The sequence below is a fragment of the Bos indicus genome, chromosome 6 (genome assembly GCF_029378745.1).
Source record: "Bos indicus isolate NIAB-ARS_2022 breed Sahiwal x Tharparkar chromosome 6, NIAB-ARS_B.indTharparkar_mat_pri_1.0, whole genome shotgun sequence".
NCBI lineage: Eukaryota > Metazoa > Chordata > Mammalia > Artiodactyla > Bovidae > Bos > Bos indicus.
This window is the reverse complement of record NC_091765.1, coordinates 20,317,650-20,339,331: the sequence shown is the minus strand read 5'-3', so window position 1 is coordinate 20,339,331 and position 21,682 is coordinate 20,317,650. Positions and strand designations below refer to the sequence as shown.

At 40.9% G+C, this 21,682-nt stretch overlaps 1 protein-coding gene across 1 annotated transcript in view; it reads left to right on the top strand.

The window, feature by feature from the left end:
• Positions 1–21,682, top strand: part of ARHGEF38 (Rho guanine nucleotide exchange factor 38) — a 153,021-nt gene that overhangs the window by 73,239 nt on the left and 58,100 nt on the right. The window contains exon 3 of the mRNA XM_019962355.2: positions 5,721–5,844. Coding sequence (XP_019817914.2) covers positions 5,721–5,844 — 124 coding nt within the window. The remainder of the gene's footprint in view (positions 1–5,720; positions 5,845–21,682) is intronic.

Below are 21,682 nucleotides of genomic sequence, written 5' to 3'. Positions count from 1 at the left end.
TTTCAATTGTAGTGATTCAATTCAATTCAAATTGTCAAACTTTTATTGAGTAACTAGGTGGGAGTCTAGCACTGTATTAGAAACAGTGGGGCATTCAAATAACTCATGAAGACAAATGTCCTGGAGGAACTCACAGTTTTTACATAAAGACAGACAAATTAATAAATATCTCCTAAATATAAAATGGGCTTCAATATAAGCACTGGGTCATCAGAGCAAGAGTCATGGCAGCTCAGGACAGGGAGAGGTTAATTCCAACCAAGGGAGCAGGAAAGATTTCTTAGAGGAAGTGAGATTCTGGCTCACTTCTGAATAAAGAGAAGTGTGTTAGTCCCCTGTTAGTTACTGAAACAAAATTCCAACTAACTTGAATTTTAAAAATCAGCTCATCAGCTTCTATAATAAGGATGTCTTGCTTTAGGCAAGGTAGATACAGGAGCTAACATGATGATGTCAGATTCAGTTTCCCTCTCTGTGTTGGCTTTGCAGCAGTCAAGTTCTCCACAAAGATGACTGCTAAAGACAGAAACTTATATTCTTAGGGCTGGCAATCTAGGCTCTTCTATTTCCCAACAACTATTGATTAAAAATCAATGAAGATTCTCATTGGCTCTGCTTAGCAACCTGCCATCCTAGGCCAATTGCTATGGCAGTGGGTCACATGCTCACCACTGGAGGGAGTTGGGCAGGGGCAGGCACCATGACTGATAATTCCACCAGATCAGGTAGAACTGGGCAACCGTGGCTTCTCCCAGAAGCAACAGAAAGTACAGGGAGCTGAGCAAAACTACTGGGCAAATGCTACCATTACCATATTTCATTTCAGATGGGTAGAGTGTTGTAAGGTATATGAGGGTAAAGCCTTTGTGAGCAAAGGAAAGAGCTTGGGGCTGGGATGTGATCATGGGAAAATGCAAAATACATTTTGAAAAGAGTGAGTACAAGATGCTGGTGGTGACAGAGGAATTCTATACTGATGATTACAGTCTCTGAACAGAGAAAATTTTAATGATGTGTTTTCTTTTACTTAGACACTTATGGCTGGGCAGATTTGCATATACATGCAACCATACATACAGCAATTATTTAAATGTAATGGGAACTTACTATTTGAAGTATATCCTGTGAATACTTTTGTGAAGCAAAAAATTAAACTGTCACCAAAACACTGACCTTTAATATTTCTGTCTTGTATTTTCAAAAGATTATATATTGACTTTGCTTAGAATAATGTATACACTTAAACTAAATCTCTTTATCAAAAAGTGAATTTTATTTCATTTAAAATACAACTCAGCCTAGGCTGAGTACTGCCCATTTCTAGTAAATAATAAATGTATACAAATGCTTCCTTGAACTTACATCAGTAATTATAAAATCATCTACCAGTTTTAAAAGCCTATTTGGATGAGACATTTATTTGTTCCTTGGCATAGTAGAAACTAAATGTGAATTCATCTCATGATTCACAATATCCCCATGGGCTATGGTGATATTGGTGATTGAAACTGTACCAATTGATGTTTTAATACTTTCTGTCCTTCAGAAATAAAAGAAATCAAAACCTATGTTTTTTTAATTTAGAATTCATTGCATCAAGCTCTGATTGTAGATAGAATACAGAATTAGATCCTTACTAAATGAATTTAAAATATAAATTAGATACGTGGGATTCTGACCTTGAGAAATAAATTGTAGAGGTGACAAATTTGTGAAAACTTCAAGCTAAAAAATCCAAACAGAGATGATGAAGTATTCTATTATTATGTATTATTATGGACTGTAGCATAGAAATAAAAGGTCAATTTCCAGCTCAAACTCTGTCTTGAACTTCATAATTTTGGGCATGCAGAAATTCATTCTGCATGAATTTCCCTGTTTTCACACTGATTCATATTTTACAGAGAAGTTGGAACAATATAGGAAATAATAAATATTAAGCACTTTATGTCCTTCTGAATGAAGACCCCAAATAAATGAAATAATAGTAAGGTTGTTGTTATTGTTCAGTCGCTCAGTGTCCAACTCTTTGTGACCCTCATGGACTGCAGCACGCCAGGCCACTCTGTCCATCACCAACTCCTGGAGCTTGCTCAAACTCATGTCCGTTGAGTCGGTGATGCCATCCAACCATCTCATCCTCTGTCACCCTCTTCTCCTCTTGCCTTCAATCTTTCCTAGCATCAGGGTCTTTTCCAGTGAGTCAGCTCTTCACATCAGGAAGCCAAACAATTAGAACTTCAGTTTTAGCATCAGACCTTCCAATAAATATTCAAGGTTGATTTCCTTTAGGATTGACTGGTTTGATCTCCTTGCTGTCCAAGGGATTCTCAAGAGTCTTCTCCAGCACCACAGTTTGAAAGCATCAATTCTTTAGCATCAGCCTTTTTTATGGTCAAATAATAGGGTACACTATATGAAATATTTCCTTATAAAACAAGTAAATTAGGGATGAAATTTGATACTTTAGAAGGATTTATTTCAAAATATGATTTTACAAAATGTTAAACTAGCACATCTAGAATCAATCTAGAAAAAATTGACTCATACAGAACTTTTGTTAAACGTATTTTGCACTACGCAGTTATACCTTTGTGATTTAATTAATGCTCAATACATTACTCAATTGATATGTGTACTCAAGAGATATGTGTCATTTAAAATTATAATTAACAAAAAGTCATATGATTGTTATCTGCCTTTTAGATATTTTTGTATAATACTAAACATACTTACTAATATAAAATAAAGTCTTGAAAACCCATAGATATTAGGCAGAAGAGCCACGTGTGCCCTGTCCTATAGTTTTCTTGAGGACCAGACTAATGATAATAAGGTGAGGAATTTCCCAAGATGGTTGAAATCCATATATCCAGCCAGAATATATTCCACAGGAGGCAACTGACATAGTCACAAAATTTTAAGCAAGGTGCAATATGTAGTATTGCTTTCATGTTTAATAACAGAACATCCTGATCAACTTGGGCTTCCCTAGTAGCTCAGCTGGTAAAGAATCCACCTGCAACCTGGATTGGGAAGATCCCCTGGAGAAGGGAAAGGCTACTACTCACTCCAGTATTTCATGGACTCCGTGAAAGTCCATGGAGAATTTCATGGACTGTATAGTCCATGGGGTCACGAAGAGTCATACAGGACTGAATGGCTTTCACTTTCATCCTGATCAAACTAATATCCATGTCCAGTTGTGGAACAAGGTTTCAAGAATGAGATCAATGTCCAAAAAAAAATGGGATAAAAAATGAGCAGCGCGCTTCCTCCCTGCCTCCTAAATAGACGCAGCACTCCTGAAGAAACTGTTGTTGTTCAGTCGCTAAGTCACGTCCTACTCTTTGCAACTCCATGGACTGCAGCATGCCAGGCTTTGCTGTCCTCCACTATCTCCTAGAGTTTGCCCAAATTCACATCCACTGAGTTGGTGATGCCATCTAGCCATCTCATCTTCTGTCGCCCCCTCCTCCTCCTGCCCTCAATCTTTCCCAGCATCAGAGTCTTTTCCAGTGAGTCGGCTCTTTGCATCAGGTGGCCAAAGTATTGGAGCTTCAGCATCAGTCCTTACAATGAATATTCAGAGTTTATTTCCTTTAGGATTGACTGGTTTGATCTCTTTATTGTCCAAAGGACTCTCAAGAGTCTTCTCCAACACCACAGCTTAAAAGTATCAATTCTTTGGCACTCAGCCTTCTTTATGGTCGAGCACTCACATCCGTACAAGACTACTGTAAAAACCATAGCTTTGACAATATGGACCTCTGTTGGCAAAGTGATATTTCTGCTTTTGATTATGCTGTGTAGGTTTGTCATAGCTTTCCTTCCAAGGAGCATGCGTCTTTTAATTTCATGGCTGAAGTCACTGTCTGCAATAATTTTGGAGCCCAAGAAAATAAAATTTGTCACTATTTCCACTTTTAATATTTGCCATGAAGTGATATGACCAGATACCATGATGTTCATTTTTTTTTTTTAATGTTAAGTTTTCAGCCAGGGTTTTCACTCTCCTCTTTCACCCTCATCCAGAGGCTCTTTTGTTCCTCTTCACTTTCTGCCATTAGAGTGGTATCATCTGCATATCTGAGGTTACTGATATTTCTACCAGCGATCTTGATTCCAGTTTGTGATTCATCCACCCTGGCATTTTGCACGATGTACTCTGCATGTAAGTTAATAAGCGGGGTGGCAATATACAGCTTTGTTGTAATCCTTTCCCAATTTTGAAACAGTCAGTTGTTCCATGTCAAGTTCTAACTGTTGCTTCTTAACTCACAGAAGAAACTGATGTTGAAAGCATAAAAAAGAAGCGGCAATTGTTGGCCTTCATTTCCCGGAATTCTTCCAGGTCTGTCTCTTATTCTATATCCTGTTCCCAATTTCCCTTCATTTCTTGACTCCTTTTCTTCTGATCCTTAGATGAACTTGCTGTCTCTCTCTCACCCTTAATTTTGCCAGCCTTGTTTTGGACAAGTAATTCTGTTTTTCGTCTTTTAAGCTTCTCCATGACTTGACTATTGATGACTTAGTTATCCACCTATTCCTCATGTACAAAAAAAACCATAAATAAAAGACATCTGCTCCTTTTCCCTGTGGCAGCCGAGTGGAGCCTGAACCAAGATGCTGTTTGATTATGAAATGAGATCTGGTTTAAAATCATCAAAAAGATTTTGAGTAGGATCCAGCAAAATCTGGCACATAGCTCATCATGCTCTTCCTGGATAGGTTAGGATCATGGGCCATCCCTTACTAATCACACAATGCCTTTGACAGAGATTGGCCTCCATTGCAATTCTTAGTACATAAAAGGACTTCAGAAATTATTTAGTAAAAGAATGAATAAATTATTATAAGCACCAGCTATAACATCTAGAACCCATTACACTGGTTTTTGAGGGTGTGTGTGCGTGTGTGTGTGCTTAGTCACTCAGTTGTGTCCCACTCTTTGCAACCCCAAGGACCGTAGCCTGCCGGGCTCCTCTGTCTATAGAAATTTCCAGGCGAGAATACTGGAGTGTGTTGTCATTTCTTTCTCCAAGGGGATCTTCTGAATTCAGGGATCAAACCTGCATCTCCTGCATTGGCAGGCAGATTCTTTACCACAAGCGCCACCTGGGAAGCACTTTTGAAGGTGTGCATGAATTTATAAAATATGATGAATCTTTAATTAGTAGAACATATTTGGTGGAGATTTCCATTTACATTTCTTTTAAGGAAAGAAAGCAGGAAACAACTCAGCACATCTACTTGTCATCACTTTCAGAACATCTGTGGTTTTAAAACAACTTTGAAAATAGTCACTTGCCTAGAGTATAAGGTCTGACTTCTGCTGTATAAGCAGTAAAATGTTCTAAATTCATATGTACTCATACATACCCTCATAGAGGGCAATTAATAAAATACCAATTATGGACCCCATATCTTCTTCACACTCTGATTCTTACAGGGGGTTATGTAGATGTATACTCAACTCATTAAAATTAAGTCAAAATAAAGAAAAAGAGGAAGGTAACAACAGATGCACCATCCCAATATCTTGCATGAAGAACTGCACATTCCCTCTAGGAACCCCAAATAAGAATGTTTACAGAAGCAGCTGATGAAAGCAGTATGGGCTGGCATATAAAATGCTTACTGTTTAGCAAGAGGAAACGTCTTAAATAGCGTGCATCTCTCTCTCCATCAGCTGGTGCTCAGTGTTTGTGTTTCTTCAGGTTGATCGGCTGGATGTGGATAGCTTGTTTAGTAACATCGAATCGGTGCATCAGATATCAGCCAAGCTGCTGTCATTGCTGGAAGAGGCCACGACAGACGTAGAACCAGCCATGCAAGTAATCGGTATGTTTATTCTCTTCTCAAGTTCTCCAATACAACAGGAAATAATATTTTAATAGCCTCCCGTTGCTTTGGTTTTATGTTTCTGACTCACCAAGCTTCCCAGGAGATATATAAATGCTTAACGCATCTTAGGGCTCATTGTAATTACACACACTCTGTATTTATTTTCACATGGGTTTATATCCATTTGCCGAAGTCCCTCAGTAGCACTAAGCACACCATTTGCTTTTTAATTTCCAATCTTTCAACCTCTTTGCCTTCCAGATGTTCTCTTATTTAGTTTTATGGCCAACAGTTACTTGATTCTTAAAGAATTAAACATTTAAATACTTTAATAGCTTTACTGATTTTAGTCACAATGTCTCTTATTCATCTTATGACTAGGAATCCACTGATTTTGGGATTGTAACATTTGCAAGGAGAGTTTATATGATTATTAAAACAACTTAACAACTACTTTTCCATGCTTTTCCTTTTTCTCTATATTGTTTGCTTTTCAAATATGTTTCTACTCTCACACAGTTATAGATAATTTTCTTATTCTGATAAGATTTTGAAAAAAAATACAGAGAAATCACTGAAAAAGTGTTGGGTCAAATTTTTGTTCCCTCTATATTCTCCATTCATTGGGCATTTATGTATCAAATCACCTAATGAGTATCTATTAAACAGTAGCATATGCCAGGATTCTTAGGAGCTTCAAGGGAATATGGTGTTGTGAACTACTTGAAGGCGATTGCCACAACCAAGATACCACAGACACAGTGCCATGTAGGCCAAACATTTTTTAATGTGCTGTAATCATTTTTTCTGTTTCACAAAAAATATTTAATATATGCTCATTACAAAATATTAAAACAATTTGGGAGTATACAGTGTAATTCAACCCACCAACGCAACGAGCATCCCCCTAAATAACCATTATTGTCAGTTTGATATGCGTCCTTCCTTTGAGACACACACACACTCACACCTTGTGTTTTTATTCCCCCTCATTATGTGTTTGTTAATGGGGCTTCCCAGGTAGCTCAGCCGTAAAAACCTGCCTGCAATGCCGGAGCTGCAGGAGATGCAGGTTTGATCCCTGGGTCCGGAAAATCCCCCAGAGGAGGAAATGGCAATCCATTCCAATATTCTTGCCTGGAGAATCCCATGGACAGAGGAGTCTGGCAGGCTACAGTCCATAGCATCTCAAAGAGTTGGGCACAACTGAAGAGACTTAGCATGCACACACACAACGGAAAAATGGCATGAAATTGATTTTGTTTCATATTTAAGGAAGATCCAAAATTTAATAAGCAAGATTGATCTTACACAAAGGTGAAACAACCTGGGCCATTTGTAGTGTTTTACATGTCAAAAGGCCACCCCACTTAAAAATATTCCCCCACAGTTTTTAATTGTCGTTTCTTGTGATTAAATGTCCCCCTTATATACTGCAGAACTTCAGGTCATAAAGAGAATACATTTATATGGGGAATCAGAGAATTCTTGAAAATGTTACTTGGGCTTAAAGTATTAAGTCAGATTTCAGCAAGTGAGGTCCATGTTGAGAAGACTAAGTGGAAATAATAGCGTGAACAAAACCATGGACAGAAAATGACAAGTGTGTTTAGGAAACGGTGAGTGACCAAGCTGAGCTGGAGTGAAGAAATCACATAGGGAGGAGTGAGAAATGAATCTGTTAAGTGTAGAACAGGGACGAGCTGTACTTGGAATCAAAGTTTGGAATTTACTCTGCAGATAATGAGGAGCCATTAAAAGATTTTTCAGCAAGGATGTGATGAGACACAAAAGTTTCTGGAGAAAAGAAACTATGGCAGGTATGAAAAGAATGGATAGAAAGAGAAAATGAGTCCTCGACCAGTAAACAAGTCATAGATAATTTAGCCATGTGGTAAGAAGCAGCTAGGCTAAGGTGGATACACTGAGAATAGAAAATAGGTGTCAGATTCAAGAGAAATGTAGAAAAAGCACAAACAAAATGTAGGGGTTGGTTGTATTTGCTGGAATCAAAAACAGTTCCAGGTGTAAAAAGTCTTGTATTCTGATTTGTCTAGAACATCTTGGTTTTAGCCTGTTCAAGCATCCAGTCCAGTTTAGTATTTGTCCCAGACTTCCTCATTTGTTAAGGACGATCGTTATTTATAGTTGCACCACAGAGATTTGGTAAGACCTCTTCATCATGCTTTAATTTCTGACATGGCTTCTCTTAGCAGAATGTTAAGAGTCAGGTGCATTTTAAAGAGTTCTTATGTGGTAAACTCTAAAAGAGAGCCCGTCTCTCTTTTCCCAACTTTTTCTAGTCTCAAGGATACTTATATCTTCCTTTGAAGTACAGCACACAGGGAAACGACTGATAAAATAAAGACTTTTGGAAATGAATAGCTAGCAAGACCTAACTGCTTCCTGTTCTGGTGAGGGTGGGAGATGTACTTGATGCTGTAAGTCCTGCAGCCACTGGGTAGAGCAGCAAGTGGGGTCATGACCCACACTGGGTGGCTTATGCCCTATGCCATGACTAGTGGGAGGCATCAAGCCCCTAGAATGACAGTCAGTGGGTTTAGAGGGATACGTAGAGAATTAAAGATTAGATGCAAATGAAATACGTGTAGGAAGTGGAGGCCATTTGTGTCAAAGGTGAATTTTCTGACCATATTGTAAATGCTACTGTTAACTTTACTTCGGAAAATGCGTTAATGTAGATTATCATATGAATACATATTTTGGTGGAGCATCACAGTAAAATAATGCTTTTTACTAAAGTAAGAAATCTCTGAAACAAAAGTATTGTGGTGTGTATGTAATAGACCTGTGATATTTTATTAATTGAAATGGTAACTGTAGTTAAAGCTCACATGCAGTTTTACGTATATAAAATTGAAGTGAACTATATATAATATTCAGAGAATATGCACACTTTTTTTGGTGTTGGTCACTAGCTTTTAGAAATTGCATTTTGTTCAAAATCAGTAGAAGTCTTTAGTTAAGATATTCAACAAACAGATGGAAAAAGTAACTTCAGTTTGTTAGTCTTCATGATTGCAATTACTGAAAACAAAATTTACCCTTATGGAAACAAGGAATTAACTGAAAGATAATTAAACAATGAGAGATTATACTGTATAACAGATTTAATTGTGAAACTTTGTAATTGTATTTTGGAAAACTTGAATTATGAAAAGAAGCTGTTGGCAGAACTTCTATTTAGTAGGATAAAGTAATATACTTTGTACCAGATTTTACAACATCTAGAAAAATATCTAAAAATCACAAATAGAAACAACTTGTTTGATGAGTTTTACTTTGCAAAAAGAGAGAAAAGAAAATGGAAGCAAGAAGACAGAACTTTGAAAATATTTAAACTCAAATATTTACATATTTTAATATAGAGCAATATATAATCTGAATTTTAATATCTTACATTTAGTAGAATTTTCTCCTAGCTTATGAGGTACCTTTGTGTTAGGAGGAAAGTATTTCCACAATTAAAAATATTATGGTTTATATATTTGAGCAGCCAAATAAATAATACTAGCATTAGATTTTAACCATAGAATAAAACAGAGTCCACACTGATATGAATAAATGAGGAGAAAGGAAAGCTCTTCCTTACTTAAATATCAGCAAGTAAATATAAAGGAAAGAGGAAAAATTTAAATCTCCATTAGGTAAAAACTGTAGTCATAATTATTATCGAAGACTCCACTGAGTGATGCCAGATTTATTGAGTGAAAGTTTGAGGAGAAATATATTTTCATAGTTTCAAACTGTCTCCAACAAAAGTGTTAACTTCAAAGGGAAAGATGGTAACTTTTCACTGAGAAACCAGGCAAAGAGTATCTTAACCAAGCAAGTGATCAAGGTCAGCAGTACCAGGAAATAACACACATTCATATCACGAACCTTGTGACACAGGGCACAACATCATATCTGTGGTACTTTTGTCCAAAAAGATGTGCAATCACGTCCAATCATTAGAAAACATTAGACAATAGCAAATTCAGTGAAAGACGCTGAAAATAACTGATTAATATGGTTCTAAAATGCCAAAGTCATTAAAGACATTGTAAGACTGAGGAGGAACTCTTGAAGACTGCAGAAGACGAAGGAGGAGTAACAAATAAATGCAAGTGGGAGCCTATATAGACTAGAATGGGAAAAGACCATTAGTGTCACAATTCCAAGTAAAGTTTTTAGTGGATAGTATTAGAGCAAATGTCATTTCCTTTTACTGAAAATTGTACTATGTCGATGGAATATTGGGGAAAATGAGTGAGGGATATTTGAAAACTACTGGTACTATTTTTGCAACTTTCCTATAAAACATAAAATTAATTCAAAATGCTTAATATATAATGGTTTGCAGATAAAACCCAATTGAAGTTGTTTGCAATTTCAAGTTCACTAATGATAAATTGCAATACTGAGGAAAATTATAGAAAATTTATGAAAATAAAAAGTAAACCAGTAGGACCATAATTTAAAAGAAAGAGTTGGAGGCATAATTTTAATTTCCCTACCCTTTATATCTGGCCTGGCTTCATGACTTTCTTTGACCAATAAAATGCAGCAAAGTGATCTTCTACAATGGCCTTGTGACAGTCACTGTCTGCTCAGGGAGAGAGAAGGTTCAAACAACCCAGTCAGGCCAGTCAACACGGTCAAGGCCTTGAACATGTGAGTCAGGCCCTCCTTGGCCAGCTGACTTCATGCTACAGACTGCAAACCTATCAGTAAATCCCATTAACACCACAAGGAAACAGGCCATCCCAGCTGCTGCTGCTGCTGCTAAGTCACTTCAGTCGTGTCCGATTCTGTGCGACCCCATAGATGGCAGCCCACCAGGCTCCCCCGTCCCTGGGATTCTCCAGGCAAGAACACTGGAGTGGGTTGCCATTTCCTTCTCCAATGCACAAAAGTGAAAAGTGAAAGTGAAGTTGCTCAGTTGTGTCCAACTCTTAGCGACCCCATGGACTGCAGCCCACCAGGCTCCGCCACCCATGGGATTCTCCAGGCAAGAGTACTGGAGTGGGGTGCCATTGCCTTCTCCCCATCCCAGCTGAGCTCTACTCATATCATCAACCTGGAGAATCATGAGCAGATAAATAGCGTTGTTTTAGGCCTTTAAAATTTTCTTGGGGCAGGGAAGGAGGGTGATTTCCTGCATCAACAGCTAACTAATACAGATACAGAGAAGAAATGAACTAATTCAGCTCAGATAATAAAGAGAAACTTGATTTAGAAGGTGGCTTTTAAGCGAGGACTTGAATTTACAAAGATGGAGATTGGAGCAAAAGACTTCTCAAATGACATAGAGGCAGAAGGCAGAAGAGTACGGGAAGTTCTTATAGAGGACAGCAGTTCAATGTGACTGGAGCACAGTGACAAGGAGTACAAGTAGCCATATCAATGGAGTTCACTGGCACTTGCCATCACTAAATCTTTCATCTTGCTTTCCAAAAGGTAAACCAATTTGGGGTGAGATTTCCAAAGTCATGCTGCCACAAAATGAAAAGCACAGCTGTTCCATTTCTTTGTCCTTAGATCGCATGAAAGAGTTTGTGATTCATAGTTCTAATGCCAAAGGAGAAACTTTCCTGATACATAGATAAGCCAGGAGAGCTTTACTCAATTAGAAAAAAAAAAAAGAACTTGGGATTTGGATGAGGTTCAAGTTTAAGCACAGCGGAGCACATGTTTGTAGATCCAAGAACTCTGGGAAATTGTCTGGACTATCATACCAAGATAGAAACTGGATTTTAAAATCTTGACTGAGGCAAGCTGCCTAGACAGGAAATGGGTTTGAAATTTTTAGGGATGGGAGTATGAGAAGTGACTCTTGTTTCCACTTAAAGATCATTTTGTAACAAATGAATAGTGAACAAGGACCAAACAAGTGAAGTGGTAGTGCAGAGTTGAAGAACACACAGGCTGCAATCTCAGGCTGATTTAGTTTGTATCCAGGCTCAGCGGTTGCTAGATGTGGGCTTGTAGGCGAGTCACAAAGCCCCACTGAACTAAATTTGAGGCAATAATACCTACCCTACAGAACATTTATGAAGATTAAATAAAATAATGTATATAATGATAACCAGTGCCCATCCTTCATCAATAGCCAATGCATGATGTTACTAACTTGTTAGGACCCTGAGAATATTAAACATACCCACTTATTCACAAAGCTTGATTTCTTATATGCAAAATGTGAACTTTTTAGAGATCCTGATCATGTTTTTCAAAGATTCACGGGCCTGTGTGGTTTCCAGGTGTTCCCCATATGTGTGCATCTTGCTCATTTATCTATCTATTGGTACTTTGGCAACATGTTTCCTCCTATGCAGGATGATTTGAGATACCAAGTATCGTTTCCACATTTCATAAAGTGAACAGCAATTGCAGTAGTGGTCCTCAAGGAAATGAGCCTTCTGGTGTTCACACTGCCATGCAGTCTGGTCCCATAATGCCTCTAGATGGCCCTGAGAGTCATCAACTAATACAATGCATAGGAGGAGACCCTGTGCCGAAGTCTGGCATGGCCTTAAGAAAGCTGGATGTTTCTACATTTTGTTGATTTGGGGAGCCTGCCATTTAAGAAATCCAGCTACGCCAGTGGAATATCACATGGAGAAAGATTAGAGCTGAGACTATCTAGTGAGAAAGTGGTCCCACTGTCCCAGCCTCCCTGCCAAGGCACCCAGACTTGGGAATGAGCCATCTCAGACCATCCAGCCAGTTAACCCTCTGAATGAGTGCAGCCCCAGCAAATCTCAAGTAAAGCAGAACCACTGAGCTGATACCTGCCAACCCACAGAATCAGGCTGCTACTGCTGCTGCTGCTAAGTCGCTTCAGTTGTGTCCGACTCTGTGCAACCCCAGAGACGGCAGCCCACCAGGCTCCCCCATCCCTGGGATTCTCCAGGCAAGAACAATGGAGTGGGTTGCCATTTCCTTCTCCAATGCATGAAAGTGAAAAGTGAAAGTGAATTCGCTCAGTCGTGTCCGGCTCCCAGTGACCCCATGGACTGCAGCCCACCAGGCCCCTCTGTCCATGGGATTTTCCAGGCAAGAGTACTGGAGTGGGGTGCCATTGCCTTCTCCACAGAATCAGGAGAGAAGATCAAATGGTCTCTGGTCTTAAGGCACTAAATTTCAGGGTGGTTTGTTACATAATGACAGAGAACCAAAACAGGGCTGTGTCCTCTTCTATAAATTTTCAACAATGTTGTAATGTTTCAAAGTATTTTTAAAAGACTGAGTTATGAACACATGTGAGGTTACTTTCTCTGCTTACTTCACACACAGGGTAAAGAGAACCAGAGCTGACAGAAGCTTGTGGTATAGGAATTACAGTTTCTCACATGCTTTTTCCTCAGGGTGAGTTTATCCTCGGAGACAAAGACGGTATAGAGCTTTCTGTTCTTTGAAGATGGAGTGGGTGAAGCACTGTTACTCTGTGGCAGTCCTTTGTTCTCCTGAAGCTGTGTCTCTTGTATGTCCCTGAAGCAGGAATCTGTGCCCTTAGCAGTGATTCTGTGAAAAGAGATTAGTCATTGACAGTGATGCTGTGTGGGAGATGCCACAAAGTAGTTCACCTGAATCACTGTTCTCGTACTATTATATCATGTGCACACGTGTGTGTGTGGGTGTGTGTGTGTTACTCAGAACATGGAAAGGCCTGGCTTGTTCATCCTGACCAGTGAGGGCAGGTTTGGGAGCTTCCCCCCTGCTCAGTGGGATATGTGAGGCCAGCAGGTGGAGAGAGATCCAGACACAGCAGCGAAAGGTCAGGGCGTTTTATTCCAAAAACTGTCAGTAACAAGAAAGCTGTCAGCTTCAGAAAACAGGACAGAAAAAAAGGTGGAGGGGGTGGTTCAAGGTCAAGTACACACAAATCCACAGAGAAAAGGAAAAATCAGCAGGAGGCAGTCACCAGGATACAAGGCAGAAGCTGGACCTCCGGTCTCCTGAGTGAGGTCAGGGTGGGCCCCAGGCCTACCAGGACTTATTTCTCATAATAAAAAGAAAACCGGGAGGGCTTAGTAACACGTTCTATAGTTCTGTTCTCTGAGGAGAAAGTGAAGTTCTACAATGTGGAGCTGGCTCCTGGGGGTCAGTGGCTGAGTTGTGCTGTTAGACTTGAAAGGAGTTGTGGAAAGTCAGATATTGTACAGAATACACACAGAAGTCCTAAACTTCTGTGAGTGTAAGAGTGCTGCGAGTCCCTGAACACTTTCCCAACTGTTAGGAAGTCAGAGGAGAAGCTGTTAGCAGGGATGCCACACTTGAGGGGTACAAGAGCCTGGCAGGAATGTAGCCTTAGGAGGGAGCCAGATCGGTGCCCTGACACTGGCTCCATCACTTCTACCCCCGTGTTGGGGCAAGTCGCTTGATCAGTGGGGACTGCCCTCGCCTGCCTGGAATAGAAACTTCACCAAAAGGACTTAGCTTTTTCCCTCACATAACAAGAAATCCATAACTCAATAGCCTAGAACAGAGACAGCTACTTGCTGGCTACTTCCAGCTTTTTCCTTCCCAGTACTTAACTTGTGGTATTTGGCTTCATGGCCTCAAGATGGTTACTCCACTGCCAAGCATGCTTCCTGCAGGTAATAAGAGCAAAACCATCTCCTGCTCTGGCTTTTTTCATTTGGGGGAAATAGAAAGCTTTCCCAGTGACTTCTTCTATACCTCATGATCTCATTTTACACACACATTATTCCTGCTCGCTCTCTCTCTCCCTCCCTCCCTTTCTCTCTCTCTCTCTCTCTCACACACACAGAGAGACTTAACCACCTGAACTACCAGAGACTGGGGAAAAGGTTAGTATTTTTAACTGGGTGCATGTGTGGTCCAAACAATAAAAGTTTGGGAGATGAGAGAATAGATAAGCAACTGGCAACAGAAAGCAGGTTCACTGGTTCATTTTTTCCAATGGGGATGGCCAGACCTTGGTGGTAGAGGGGACAGACAGAGAGTGCACCTGTCTAGGACTCAAGCCCCAGGTGGGGGAGTTTCTTGTCTGTTTTGTTATTGTTGTATTACCAGCGCCTAGAACAGTGTCCTCAATAAGTACTTGGTGAATGAATGAAATGAATGGCGGAGACAATGCGCAGTATCCAGGATGCCAGTTGGTACACTGAGGGAATACAGTCATTGTCATTGCTCTTGTTGTTACCAAGTCCTCCTGTGGTTTTTCCTGTGTCATTTTCCAAGGCTGGTAGGTGGTGAAGAGCAACTAGCAGAGGCAAGCATTCTCAAGAGAGGTATTTACCAAGGTGGGCTGAGAATGGGGTCTTTAGCATTATCAATCCTGAGGAGGGAAAAGTTATTGTACCTTTTCCCAACCTAGGCAGCAGAAGCGTTTTAACTTTCAACTCTCAGAGAACCAATGTTTCCTTAATGTGTGAGTTGTTATAAAAAGCCCATCATGGAGTTAAGGTATCCAGGAAGTCAAAAAGGTTCAGGAAGAGACCTTGAGTTATTATCAAAATCAACAGTTTTATCCTTGAGTGTTGCTGCTGCTGCTGCTAAGTCGCTTCAGTCATGTCCAACTCTGTGTGACCCCATAGACAGCGGCCCACCAGGCTCCCCCATCCCTGGGATTCTCCAGGCAAGAACACTGGAGTGGGTTGCCGTTTCCTTCTCCAATGCATGAAAGGGAAAAGTGAAAGTGATGTCGCTCAGTGGTGTCCGACTCTTAGAGACCCCATGGTCTGCAGCCCACCAAGCTCCTCCGTCCGTGGGATTTTCCAGGCAAGAGTATTGGAGTGGGGTGCCACTGCCTTCTCCTCCTTGAGTGTTAGTGTTAGTTCTAGACTAATACTTAGAAAGAAAAGAAAGTGTAGTCGTTCAGTCTTATCCAACTCTGTGTGACCCCATGGACTGTAGCCCACCAGGCTCCTCTGTCCCTAGAATTCTCCAGGCAAGAATACTAGCATGGGTTGCCATTCCCTTCATGGAGTCTTCCCAACCCAGAGATCGAAACCACATGTCCTGCATTCCAGGCAGATTCTTTACCATCTGAGTTACCAGGGAAGCCCAATTCCAATCCAACCATCTCACTGTTCAGATGAAAAAGCTAAGAGCCTGAGTTTCTCCAAATAGCATCACTAATTCCAGATACAGTTATAAGGGAGCCCTAGCTCTTCCTGACATAGGTCTTATTACATATTACATACTGCCCATCACTACTGCCTACTATTGCTCCCCAGTTTATCCTGCCCATCTGTTACACTGTCAGTGATGGAATAGCCTTTCCTTTGAGAGACCCCAGCACAATTATGACATTGTCTTCTGTGGCACTGGATGCAACTGTGGTCATGGGACAGGACCCCACAGTCTGCTCTGGCTCCCTTCCTTTCTCTTTTTTTCCTTTTATGGTCTATCAGTCTCTTACTGGTCTTACCCTGCTGCTGCTAAGTCGCTTCAGTCATGTCCAACTCTGTGCTACCCCATAGATGGCAGCCCACCAGGCTCCACTATCCCTGGGATTCTCCAGGCAAGAACACTGGAGTGGGTTGCCATTTCCTTCTCCAATGCATGAAAGTGAAAAGTGAACGTGATGTCGCTCAGTGGTGTCCGACTCTTAGCGACCCCATGGACTGCAGCCCACCAGGCTTCTCCATCCATGGGATTTTCCAGGCAAGAGTACTAGAGTGGGGTGCCATTGCCCTGTTCCTTCCTAAAACCACTACTCTAAAATTGCTATTACCACATCACCAGAGACCTCAGAATTGTCAAATCCAATGAACACATTTTTCTGAATTTATCATATGGTAGCACTCTTGCCTGGAAAATCCCATGGATGGAGGAGCCTGGTGGGCTGCAGTCCATGGGGTCACTAAGAGTCGGACACCACTGAGCGACTTCACGTTCACTTTTCACTTTCCTGCATTGGAGAAGGAAATGGCAACCCACTCCAGTGTTCTTGCCTGGAGAATCCCAGGGACGGGGAAGCCTACTGGGCTGCCGTCTATGGGGTCGCACAGAGCCAGACACAACTGAAGCGACTTAGCAGCAGCAGCACTTCTGAAAATTTTTAACCGAATAATTCCTAACATCAGAAGAGAAATTTCATGAGCCCCAGGGAATGTGGAGTTCCGACCTGAAGCCACAGCCACAGGCATGAAATAATTTGAAATCTCATTTTATCTTAAGAATTCAAGTAAATTTTCCATGCTATCCTTTCACATGAAAATAATGTTTTTTTCTTCAAATATCTTTATAAAATTCATACTCAAGGGACATGCTTGTTTGAATCCTGTGGCTGCACATTCCACCTGGCACTTGGGTTTGAATTTCATAACCCTAACCAGCGTCCCTGGAGTATCTCTCAGTACTCAGTGTTATCCCCAGGCGAGGCAGGAACTGAACGAGACCAAAGGCAAAGGATAGTGGCTTCTGTAAGCAGCGTTTACTCTTTAACCTCTTCCTTCTCACCTCCCTCCTCATTTTGCCTTCCCCTGGAGAACAGAGGAGGCTCAGAATAAAAGGAGTGAAATGTATGCACCTGGCATTTGGGCTGGCTGAGCTGCTGCCTTGCTTCGTCCCAGTGGCTGGGCTCCCGTCCAGGGAGGACAGCAGACCACGAGAAACTCTCCCAGTCAGTCTGCTGCAAGCTGCCAGGAGAGCTTTTTCATCTCATGATGGCATATTTACTCACCCAGGAAGTGTCATTCAGAGGCTTGTATTATCTTACTCAGATCTCAGAACTTCTTTTCTGGAAGGGGGTCATACCTACGCTCTGTCCTCAGAGAGGTCCCACTCCTGTCTCTGTATTCTGAATGCTCTGTCCTGACAATCAGGTTTTACTCAGAACTGCAAAACTGCCTTTTGGGATAGATCTTAGATCACAGTTTATGCTTGAGAATTTTTCCTTCCAGTTTCATTGAGATGTAATTGATATATTACACTGTATAGGTTTAAGGTGTATTGCATAATTATGTCATTTACATACATCATGAAGTGATTATCACAATGAGTTTACAGAACACCCATCCTCTTATCTAAACATAAAATTAAAGAACAAAACCTTACCAGCTCAAATAAGATGTATGCGTGCTAAGTTGCTTCAGTAGTGTCCCACTCTTTGCAACCCCATGGACTGTAGCCTGCCAGGCTCCTCTGTCCATGGATTCTCCAGGCAAGAATACTGGAGTGGGTTGCCATGCCCTCCTCCAGGGGATCTTCCCAACCCAGGGATTGAACCCATGTCTCCCACATTGTAGACAGATTCTTTGCCAACTGAGCCACAAGGGAAGCCCAAGAATACTGAAGTAGATAGCCTATCCCTTCTCCAGGGGATCTGCCCAACCCAGGAATAACACCGGGGTCTCCTGCATTGCAGGAGGATTATCGGCCGAGTTACCAGGGAAGCCCTAATCTCTTTTCTAGATCTTCTATTTCCTGAATCCCAGACTCATATTGCAATTCCATAAAGGGCTCTTCACTTTAATATACTATGGGTGACTCAAATTCAATACTTCTAAAATTAAACTTGTTGTCTTCCCATAAAAACACCCTCTTTATCTTCTCATCATTGTCTATCCACATGTTTACTGAAACCGGCTTCCTGAGATATGCCTGGAGTTATCCTCTTCATCTTTTACATGTTCAATGTCCTTTTTTTGTTCTCTCTTCTTCATCCTCCCTGATTTTGCTCTCATGGTTATAACTAACATCTAATAAACATTTGCACATGCCCATATAGACACATTACATATTTTAACTCATTTAATCATTAAACAACTCTTCCATTATGATGATTTCTTACTACAGATGAGGAAATTAAGAAACAGAGAAATCAGGTAATTTTCCCAAATGTCACATGAGTAAATGGTAAAACCAAAATCTGATACCAGGCAGTTGATTTGAGAGCATTCTCTCAACTGCTATAACATTCTACTTTAGCCCTTATTATTTATTTCTTGAATATTTATAGAAGTCTTTCAATTGGTTTCTCTTTTCTAATCTCCCTAACTCCTCCCCCAAATTCCATTGTTCAGATGACTAACTCCCACAGACAACTTTCTAAAATACAGTCTCATCGTGTTAATCTGCTGCCTAAAATCCATCAGTGCTTCTCCGTCACCTTCAGGTTAAAGTTCCAGCTTCTTAATGATGCACAAAGTCTTCCATGGTCTGGCCCCTGCCTACCTATACAGCTTCTTCTGAAACCTCCCCCCAGGTGTGGCACCAGCCAGCCAACTGAGATCACTTGCAGTTTCTGAGCAGAACTTGCTTCCTCCATGCATCTCTGTGCTTTTGTACTCTCTCATAGCTCCTACTTCAAGGGTAGACTCTTATGGAAAGAGCTCAAAGTTTCTCAAGAGCAGAATGGCTCACCCTCTGTATTTATAGTTACTATCATACTTTTCCCATAGCATGCTAAATGCAGTTTACTCTTCTCTATCCTTTACTGACCTTGAGGGAAGTGTTGATTCTTTTTCTCTGCAGACCTACCAAAGTACTTAGGGCATGCTAGTCACTCATTGGCTTTCCCAGGTAGCACAGTGATAAAGAATCCACCTGCCAAAGAGCAGGAGATGCAAGAGACCCTGCTTCCATCCCTGAGTTGGGAAGATCCCCTGGAAGAAGAAATGGCAACCCACTCCAGTATTCTTGCCTGGAAAATTCCATGGACAGAGAAGCTTGGTGGGCTACAATGGGGTTGCAAAGAGTCAGACATGACTGAGCATGCACCATCATAGTCACTCATTAAATGGCTATCAAATCAGTTCAGTTCAGTCACTCAGTCATGTCTGACTCTGCAATCCCATGAATCGAAGCACGCCAGGCCTCCCTGTCCATCACCAACTCCTGGAGTTCACTCAGACTCACATCCATCGAATCAGTGATGCCATCCAGCCATCTCATCCTCTGTCATCCCCTTCTCCTCCTGCCCCCAATCCCTCCCAGCATCAGAGTCTTTTCTAATGAGTCACCTCTTCGCATGAGGTGGCCGAAGTACTGGAGTTTCAGCTTTAGTATCATTCCTTCCAAAGAAATCTCAGGGCTGATCTCCTTCAGAATGGACTGGTTGGATCTCCTTGCAGTCCAAGGGACTCTCAAGAGTCTTCTCCAACACCACAGTTCAAAAGCATCAATTCTTCGGCGCTCAGCCTTCTTCACAGTCCAACTCTCACATCCATACATGACCACAGGAAAAACCATAGCCTTGACTAGACAAACCTTTGTTGGCAAAGTAATGTCTCTGCTTTTGAATATGCTATCTAGGTTGGTCATAACTTTCCTTCCAAGGAGTAAGCGTCTTTTAATTTCATGGCTGTAGTCACCATCTGCAGTAATTTTAGGATGAACTAAATAAAGACTATAATTGCTTCATTTCCTTTTATGCCATTTTCCTAAACAAGGCCTCTGATAGGCTTCTTGGGCATCATTGGTTTCACCCCGGATCACTAACCTGCAAGGGAAGTTCATCTAGATGTGGGGTCAGAATAATATAGACGCCTATCACTTGGTTTGGTACATCTTAGGGATGGACATGAGAGTCTGAAGGTAAAGAGGTGGGCCAAGAAGAACATGAATATGTTTACATTAGTGAAGGGAGCAATGTGCCCCACAGGATAGTGATGCCAGGACATAAAATGTGTTCAATAATCCTGAGAGTTGTTCTTAAAGGAGATAAGTAAGTGCATTTTTAAAAGTGCATTTTCTTCCTCCTTTTGCATGGCAGTTATTCTGAGGGGAAGCCAATGTAGAAAGTCTTGGGATGCAGAATTTTTTAAAGAGAAGCACACGATAGTTATATTTATTACATAGGATTCTGGTGCTTTTGTGACAGATATCCAGGAGGGAAATTACCTTCGCCAATCTTGGCTCAGTCCCTTCTCCACTCTTAATCATCCCTTCAAACTCACATACAGTAGACAGAGCAGTTGTCCTTCACCACTGAAGAAATGCAGCCCAGAGTTACGTTACCGTGGAAACAGAATCTTTTTTTTTTTTTTTTTGCTTCAAGACACATCGCTTCATCTGCACTATTATGAAGCATAATACATTGGTAGGGCTGGGAGGGGAATCAAATATTCTGCCCGCCAGTATTGTGCTTGGCCTCTGGGTGAATAGATGACTTTCAATTAGAGTGCTTAAATATCTTTTAACTTTAATCATTGTTATTAGAGGCCCAACAGAATTTTACTTGGAAAAGAGTAAAAAATTCAACTCTGCTGTTCAGGAGAGAGCTATAAATTTTTTCAAGCTAGAACATTTCTCTTAAAGAAAATACAAGAGAATTTACAATTAATGGTTTCATTGCGTGTAAAATAAATGCCTTTGTCCTTTGTGTTTTGACTTTCTGACTTGATCCCATTGTGGATTTATGAGATTGTCCAGACCTCTTTCTTCCTTTGTCTGTACTCTAAGCTGCTTTGTAGTGAACATACGTATTTACAATTTCCTCTGGCATTGGGCTGCAGGTATTCAGGTTCACCCTTCCTGACTTCCTGCCAAGCCCATCTGAGCGTTGACTCCCTAGGCCAGCCAAAGCCCTCGCTCCTATTTGCTGCCTGCTGCAGTGACTGCAAGGCTTGCCTTTTTTTATGCCCAACACTAAATTTAGCCACTGTCCTATTTTATTCTCTCCTCCTTTAACTACTCTCTTTTCTTACTATTTGTGTTGCTAACTGTCGTGAAGGGTGAATCTACAAGACCTCCACTGGCAAGAGGATCAATTCAGTAAAATCCCAGAAATCTAGTAAGAAGCCCTCATCCCTTCAGTTCCCAAAATGCTTACAGTCACTGCATTTTCTTACAAGTCCAAAAAAACATAAAAAAAAAAAAGTAGAACATATACACACATGCAGAGTCTAATTTT